The sequence below is a fragment of the Trachymyrmex septentrionalis genome, unplaced genomic scaffold (genome assembly GCF_001594115.1).
Source record: "Trachymyrmex septentrionalis isolate Tsep2-gDNA-1 unplaced genomic scaffold, Tsep1.0 scaffold148, whole genome shotgun sequence".
Classification (NCBI taxonomy): domain Eukaryota; kingdom Metazoa; phylum Arthropoda; class Insecta; order Hymenoptera; family Formicidae; genus Trachymyrmex; species Trachymyrmex septentrionalis.
The window spans coordinates 521265-530378 of record NW_017304631.1 but is presented as its reverse complement, the minus strand read 5'-3'; the positions used below and the strand labels follow the sequence as shown (position 1 = coordinate 530378).

Below are 9114 nucleotides of genomic sequence, written 5' to 3'. Positions count from 1 at the left end.
GAACTTTTAATATTATATATATATATAACAAGGTAATGATAAAAAAATATTTCTCCTATATATTTTGTAATTTGCATATATCGACTCACTCGATTAAAAAAATTCTTCAAATCTCGAAAGATTTTACTATTTTATATTTCACATTTTTTTTATTTCACATGAAGAAAATTTAAATCAATTACATAGTTAAAAACAAAGTAACTTTCTAATATTTTGATGTATTCTGTAATTTATCAGTATTTTATGAAGACTATTATTTATTAATATTTATTATGTTCATATTTTATAAATATTTAAAAAAAAATACGTATATTAAAAAAATTTTTATAATTATTTACATTAGACATACGTATTCCTATATTGGAAAAAATTGATGAAAAACATTTTCTTAGATTAAGAAAGTCAACAAAGAAATTATAATCTCAAAAGTTAATAAAGATTTTAAACGTTGTTGATGAAGAAATTCAATTAAAAACAGGTTTTGTCTTCCCGGAACAAACTATTTATGTCTCTAAGTTAGTGCGTAAATATTTTCGGAGAAGATCCCAACCGTTCGGTCATAGTTATCCGAAGAATTTCCGTCTTAACTGAGATTTCCTTTGAAATTCTTAGGTTTTATAAGACCTTTGAAGCATACCATCTTTCCCTATACTTCAGATATATTTCAAAAAGTGAAACTTTGTAAGAAATTGGAAAGTAGAAGAGCCGAGATCGACGATGGTAAAAGAAAAAGGGAGTATCCGCCATGTTTTAATAAAATACTTGAGACAACTAGACGAGGAAACATATCCGGTCTTCTGTAGCAAAGATGCATCATGCAAATGCATTTATATAACAATATTGTTACACGCAGTTGTAATTATAATAAATTTTAATAAATTAAATTAAATTATAATAAATAACAAAGAAAATGTCTAAAATAATCTTTATATCCATACGTATATAAATAAAAGGCGAGTCAAGAGCGCTTAAACGTTTCGTGCCAGTCTACTTGGACATTTCTAACAATGAAAAGCGCAATACTGTAAGTAGAAACCGCAAGAAAAACAAGAGGAAGTCATCCTGTGCGTTCCTGCATTCTTTTTGTATTCCTTATTCATTCTCAAGGCGGTCATTAACGGCCATCTACCTGCTCTACGACTTTACCAACTCGGGATTTCCTCATCTTTTTCCGCTGCGGTGAAATGAATTCTTACGCATTCCATTACTGCGTACGCGTTCATTACAATATTTTTGATAGTTCATCCCGTGCAAACGTTTTTGCCAATTAACAGATCAACAAAAAAAAAAAAAAACAAATAAAATCAAACGAATCGAGAGATCATCAGAGTAAGATTTGAATTGTGGAATAATTTCTAAAATGAAATATTTTCTTTCAAATATACCGCGATAAGACGTACGCACAACATGAATACAAAGTATAAAGCAAATACACCAAGTAACATAAAAATGTGTCACAAGCATCAATGAAATAAGCCACACTTTTAAACGTTCAGTATCAATTTTCGGCAAAAAAAAAAAAAATGTTAAAAATGTTTTTACATTAAAAAAAAAAAAAAAAAAAACGTGTATTCTCTTCTGTTGAGATATTCCTACTCTATATATCATATTTTTACATCCTCGTCTACGAAGTAAGTGTTGTTGTGACAGCAATCAACATAGGTGCTCATGTCCTACGTGTTCCTACGTACCCAGGAAAAGAAGTCACGCTTCAGGTGAGATCGCTTCGAGAGCGATCGCATCAACACGTTTCTTTAACGAGGATAATTTCGGGGTGGCGATGCGACATTACGATCTACTGCGTTTGCGTTTCGCTCCGATTCTTCTCGCGTGCAATCTCGTGCGAGCATACTGCGCACACGCACGCACACACGCGCGAACACGAAGGTGAATTTTTGCGCCTCTCTCCGTGAGAAGAAACGCTCGCACGGTTAAGACACTGATATATCTTGTCGAGGGCGCCGCCGATCCTTGCGCGTTGGATACGAGATCCACCTGTATACACATACGAGTATATTCGAGTGCGTACACGGATGGGGCACGCATGGATGAGTGGGAACCCCATTCCATTCCAACGCGTAAAGGACGATCTTGATCGTCGATGTCGGTGATGTGAGATCGTATGAGAAGGAACTTGAAAACACCATCGCGAACGGCCTCGATTCCCGTAAATCGCTTCCCTTGATCCCGCGGGAAGAGTTCTCTTTGGGATAAGGAACTCGACTGTGGTATCCTTGTATTATAGATATTACATATAAGTCCTATTACATATAAGTCCTATCGCTTCCTCTGCGATTATCAGTCGCTATTACATCGTGCGAAGTTCGCAGGATGTTACAGGAATCGAATTTTTTTGCATACCTGATCGGCTATTCTCTTGTTTAATTAACACTACGTAAAATAGGAAGGCGATTATTAAATTAATTAGAACCGATTTAAAGATTGAAACGTTTAACAGTATAAAGTGCAAAGGACGCCAAGAAATCTTTGCAGATTTGATTATTGAATAAATTTTAATATTCAACGTTTTAAAAATCCATATATATCTTGAAGAAATCTTAAGATTGAACACTAAAATTTGTTTAATAATTGAACCTGCAAAAATTTCTTTCACTTCTTTCCGTTCAATTCAAGCGTTTGAATCTTCAAATCAAAAGTAGCTGAATAAATTCTAGCTAATTTAGTAGTCAGCTTTCTGTATACTTTATTTTTAGATATTTGTAATCCTAATCTCTCAAATGCAAATAAAATTACCGATAAAAACAATTTTAGCAATCGCAATATAGAAAAAAAAAGGAAGGAAAATAAAACGCACGATCGCGTCGCATTCTGCGATTCGTACGAAATTGCGCGGTTTGCATAATTTTGCACGGATATCAAAAATAATATTCGAGTAACAGCAACAGCAGCAATACTCTTCGGTAAAAAGACTCTTCCTTTTTTTGCGCATTGCGGTTATTAGCTAAGATATCGGCGCTATTTGCAGTGTGCCGAGTCGAAACCACAAACCGTTTATTATGCGTTTTAAGCAGGATTACGAAGGAGGTAGGATGCGTACCCTTTTACCAGCGTATAAAGGACCGAAATTTTCCTCGACGGCGACACGACGTTCCGATGCCGGCACGTAAAGACACCGATAAAAACCTCAACAGACATAACAGACACGTGTTAAGGCCGAAACACACCGATCGTAGCGATCATCATATTCCAAAACTAACAGTAAATCCTTTCACGCATCGTATACTGCACAGATCTGACATCGATCTTTAATTAAAAAAAAAAAAAAAAAAAGCCCGACATATTTATAATAATCTTTAATTTTTTTTTCTCAAGATCAGTTTTTTTCTAAATCAATTGTTGCACAAAGATTATTAAATGGTCAAATTTGAGAATTTCTACACCATCAATTATATATTACTATTGTGTAATATCTCACGTAATATAAATGATAATATTAGTAAACAGTTAAAATATATAGCAGCAAATATATAGATAGAAAGACCTTGATCTTGCAATTGGCAAACAAAACATCGGATTATATGGCACAAGTGCGAGTCGGTCTTTAAACGGTTTCGTAACGTCGTACTGGGTCCAGAGGTCACGACAGAGACGATGGGATGTTATTGCGCGCCGATCGTTCCGAATCAGTCGGTCGCCGTTGAACGCGCAGAGAATATCACCTTCTCTTACTACGTTAATTAATTAAGGATCTCGGCTTGCCCGCGGTGGAGTCACGCGGTTCCCATTAGAGCTTAAAAATAATTAAACTGAATTCCAACGTGTCGAGACTGGCGCATTGGCCTCGTATCGGTCCTTTTCATGTCGTTCATTAGTCATCAAATTCATTGATCTCGCGATAAACCCCCGTTAACAGCCAGAATTCTTTCCTTCCGAAGCCTTATTAAAAGCCTCTTTATTACGTCACGTTCAACGTCGGGGTATCAGATGAAAATAATAACAGAGTACTAGAAAAAGAGAGCGATCATTCTCCAATCCTAATTGGAACTATTTCGAGAACGCGAACGTCGAAAGAAAGAAAGAAAAAAGTGACTTTGATCTCACTCACCGGTGACCCTGATACGAGGTCTTGACGAGCTTCACCGCGAAAAGGAACTGTATGGCGCAGACCAGCAGGCAGCAGAGATTGAGGGACAGGGCGAGAGCGCATAACGCCAGGGTGACCTCGTAGACGATCACGAATTCCTCCGGGCTGATAAGGCTGTTGGACGTGACAGTGAGCGGCGAGATCTTCAGTAGGAAGATGACCGAGAGGAGTGCTAAAAGTAGGGACACCAGACAGAGCAGTCCGAGGCTCGTTAGCATCTCCTTCACGCCAGCCGCGTCACTCCGATGGAGATTCCTGGACAGGGACGAAGACCAGGAGGCATTGAGGGGTATCACCGTCGGCCCACCAGCTACCTGGCTGGCTGCGGCAGGAAGCGCAGATGCGGCAGGCGCGGGTGACGGTGTAGTCTGACTCGGCAATCGCGACAGCCTGGATATATCGAAGCCGCCGTTCGCCTTCGGCCTGTCCTGATGCGCGACATTCGTCTGCGAGATTACGGTGTGGCCCAACTGACTCGCTGATACGTTATGGTTATTATTGTTGTTACCGCCAGCACCATTGCCGTGGACGCCGCCGACCGGACTAACGCTGTTAACCGAATGCTTAGAGGTTGACAGTGTTGATACGTTAAGCGCGTGCGAATGGTTCAGGCGTTGCGACAAATTGTTCACGCTCAGCTGAGAATGGTTCAGCGGATGCCGATGCGGAGTCGACGAAGGAGTCGTCGCCGATTGATGGGCGTTCGGCACCGCCGTCGCCGTTGGTCTCGTCACGGAATCGTACACGTCGACCCCGCTATTGTTACCGCGATGCCCGGCGACACCGCCGCGTGTCCCGGTGCTTCCGGTGTAGTGATGATGATGGAGATGCTGTTGCTGCTGCGGCTGTTGCTGCGGCTGCGGCTGCGGCTGCGGCTGCTGCTGCTGCTGCTGCTGATCCTGGTGCAGCGAGCTGTTGTGCGAGTGGTGATGGTGGTGCCCGCCGTGCAACGAGCCCGAGCTCGTCTGATAATCATTGTGATGATGCCTGGAGCCCGTTGACGACGGCTGCCCCGTCAGGATGTGTTTCAGCATTACTCGACACACTGGTGTGTCACGCGGAGTGAGGCTTCTTCTCTCTTTTCTCCCGACGCGATAATCCTTACATGGCGATCTCGTGACGGTATACCGAATTGCACCAAATCCACCGCGTCACAGCACGTGGATGTTAACCTTCGTCTTCTTCATGCTAAATTCGTCAAATATTACAGGATGCCACTTCTTTTCTTTCACCACGATCGAATGTCCCACGACGGAACTAAATTGTCTATCAAGAGAGTGCTCCCAAATCACATAAACACATAACACGTTCGATTCAATTCCCTTCAGTTTAGATTATCCGTGATGAACGTGATCACTTCTCTCCTCACACTACGCGAATGTTTCGTATAAATGATTAAATTTCTAAACTTCGAAGCTACTACACTGAGTTTCTACTGTGAATCAATGTGCAATTCATCGATGTCAATTTCTAATATCATTCTTGCTCTCGTCAAACTCGCAGTAAAATAAATCGCTCTTTAAATTCGGGCCTTTTTGATTTGAAATGTACGTGAAGGCAGGTCATTCGTTAGTTAGCTGTCGTTTTTAAGCTGGTGCTACCTTTCGTTTCGTCCCGAATGCAATTAGTTCCTTAAAGATGGGAGAAATATGCATGAACTTGAGGCTCGTTCGAACGTTCCCGGACTCAGCGAATTGCTGCACACCAGTTGCTCCACCATGGCGATGGCATCCATCCCAGACGGCGGTGGCGGCGGCGGCGGCGGCGGCGACTCTCACATATCGGGCTCACAGCGTGGAACTGTACGACGACAACGGGCAGTGGAGCGAGTTCGCTAAGGGCATGATCAGGTCGATCCGCGGAAGGCCTTCGTCTTTCTCTCTCTCTCTCTCTCTCTCTTTATCAACGGCGACGCAATCAGTCGATCAGTGCGTTAAGGCGGCTGCAAGCTCGATTTTCTACCACCGTCTTCTCGTTGGATACGCACGAACTCGTCAGCCGGCATGGCTTCCGAGATGGTGCCGGCGGTGCCTCTGCAACAGGTCGGAGAAAATAATTAATGGACTGACCGCGTTCACTCTCCGCTGTCGGTCGGAATAGTCGGGCCGTAAAAAGAAGGATAGATACGGGGTATAATCTATACCCTGGCCAACAACGAAGAAAACGGACATCTCTCTTCCTTCCTTCGGTAGTCTGCGAGGCCTTCGCGCAAGGCCAAAATATACGATCGATCATACGCGGTGAATTCTTTTTCAGAAAGGATGGAATTAAAAGAAATTCACGCAGCTTTGGATAAGAAAGTATGTATAAGTACTGCTCAACATTGTTAGCTTGAAAAGCATCAATTGAATGGAAATTGTAAACGGATTGTTATATATTACAGCAGGGAGTAAAGTAGGTGGCACATCTCTCGAATACAAACGAGAGGAGAATAGCTTTGTTTTAACGGACTGCACGCCAGTTGCGGATCGTGACGGAGCGCTTTAAAGCGCGACTACCGTCGCTACTAACGCAGAATGTAACGTGAAAAGGAATTGAAATTATAGTCGTGGTTTTTGCAAGCGTTTCTTGGTTTGTTTTCTAATTCCAACTTGTTCACGATTTCGAGCGAGCCGTGAGTGGATCTTTTGAAAATGTAATTTCCTTGATTTAGAGCAATTTTCTTTGCATATACATATATGCAGGTTGTGTCTGAAATAATGCCCGCTAATCATACAGTGCTATTCCCAATAGAAAATTGAGTGGAAAAGTCCTCTACCATTTTGCAATTTTCGCAACATTTTTTTTCAGTTAAATGACTAATGAGCAAAACGTCTAAAATCAACGTACATATTTACACAACTTTAAGATATCTTAAGAACTCCGTAAGGAACATCTTCAAAATCTATTTCACAGAGAAACACGGAAGGAATATCTTAAAATTGTCTTACACATCGATTTTGTTCGTTTATTCGGCAATTTCTTTCGAAATTAATATCTCGTTAATTATTACGAAAATTGCAAAATGGTACAGGATTTTTCGACTCAGTTCTTTCACTAGGAATAGCTCAGTATGAGCGTTATTTCAGATACACCCCGTATATCTTTGTATATCGTCGGAAAATTCATTGTTCGGATGCGCTATTACATCGATGATTCCTTCAGACTATTTTACAATTAGTTATCTATAAATATTGTATTGCACATAGAAATATGGATTACATATTCTTACACAGAAATATAGCACGTATATTGAAGTCACTTTTTACACGCTCGGATTTGCGATTGGAGTGTAATCCGCGAGGTCCGTTCTATTGTTGAAAAGAGTAACCGTGTGAAATTTTCAATGTTCCGTACAGATCTCAAGCAAAATTGTGCTCGGTGCAACGGCGTAAGTTCGTAAGTCGAGGATTGGGAGCTCGAACGGCGAGGACGCGGCGGCGTAATTAGAAAGATCGTGGTGGTAGAACGTGTAACACTTAGCGGGCAGACGATGACCTTTAGCAGCGAGCACACGGCGAGCACTTGCGGAAAAGTCGCATCGCGAGAACCGGCGTGTGGCGAGTAATATCGAGAGGCGCGTAATATCTGGTCGTGAAGAATCCAAAGACAAATCGTCCGCAAACGCGCGTGATAAACAAATTGCGAGAGAAAACTTTTGCTTGATCTCGGCGACGTCGATTCTTCACGCGGGACAATCGGGTCGTGTACCTCGATTTACCCTGCACACTCGTGTTATTATCACTTTCTACGACTTTCTGCGCGTACGCAGCCTCTCTCGGAGGGAGAGGGAGGAGCACGTTGTTCGTACATTTCCTCTCACTCGGCACGAGCGGGTCACGCGAACTCGTCTCTGCGCTCACCTAACGGCATAGAGTCATCCAGAATGTAATTACAATTAGAAATTCTCCCGTGTATTTGTGGTGAGGTAATTATCTATTAATTAGAATATCACCATTGCGGAAAGAATTCTTAAACTAATGTACACCGAAGGTTACGGCGATGAAATATGATAATTTTGACGATAATTTCACAGTAAATGATTTATCTTTCAAACTGACGTTCGGCTCAATTAAGGCTCTTTTACATTGTTGACATTTTAATTTCAATCGTCATTAAAGTAATGATTGTAACTTTCTCTTCGCGCATCAATACGTATTAAATCAATATTAATCTGAAAAAAAAAGAATAAACTTCATTGTCATGTCCATTTCATGCGACGCAACGATTAAATGGAAGGTATGTATGTATACTTTATTGAATATGTTATTGCTGAGAGTCGTGAAGAGACTGTCATTCCGGATCGATGAACTCGATTGTAACTTGGCACCGCAATGCTTACATGTCGCAAAAACATGTTTATGGTGTGGGTTTCCATTTCCATCCTGCTCGCATAAAAAATGCGAAAATTTTAGCGTTTCCTATGTCACGCGAATAACTCCGAAATACCTGGAGAACGGAACAATTGTTTTCCGAAACGCGAGTGTCAAGGAAACACAATCGATTTGCTTGCTTGCCGCGATCTGTTCAACGCGAGATCGACGTTGTACATTTCGGCTGACTTGTCAAAAAATCAACATTAATTTCCAATCGAGAAGTTTACATTTGTACATTACGAAAATTGTTTCGAACGTACGTATTTATTCTGTCTTATTTCACGAGGTTTCAAAAATTCTTCGTAGAGGGGGAATTCGAGCATACACAGATTCAAAGCCGTTACTAAAGAATGTCAATAAATTAAGTATCTAGAATAGATCATTGTAATTTAAAGCAAGCATGATAACGTAAATTTCCCGTGTTCGTTCGGAACACTTTTTACTTTTAATAGAATTTCTACCAACAAATAACAAAATTAAGATGCCAAATTATACTTTCCGTTGCTCTCATTGCTGCGTTATCTTCAAATCTGCTTGGAAGCTTTCTTCGCTTTGCTCGCTCTAACTCAAATTTACGTGACAATTAATCACTTTCTTCCGCGTTCTGTAGACACTGAATGTAAAAGACCAAGCGCTATCCTAGTTATGAAAAAA

At 40.9% G+C, this 9114-nt stretch overlaps 1 protein-coding gene across 1 annotated transcript in view; it reads right to left on the bottom strand.

Moving 5' to 3' along the window:
* The window catches only part of LOC108745732, an 18161-nt gene extending 12650 nt beyond the window's left edge, over positions 1 to 5511 (bottom strand). Inside the window, exon 1 of the mRNA XM_018482054.1 lies at positions 4067 to 5511. Within this exon, the coding sequence (XP_018337556.1) occupies positions 4067 to 5139 (1073 nt within the window). The 5' untranslated portion in view covers positions 5140 to 5511. The remainder of the gene's footprint in view (positions 1 to 4066) is intronic.
* Between the last annotated feature and the right edge of the window lie 3603 nt (positions 5512 to 9114).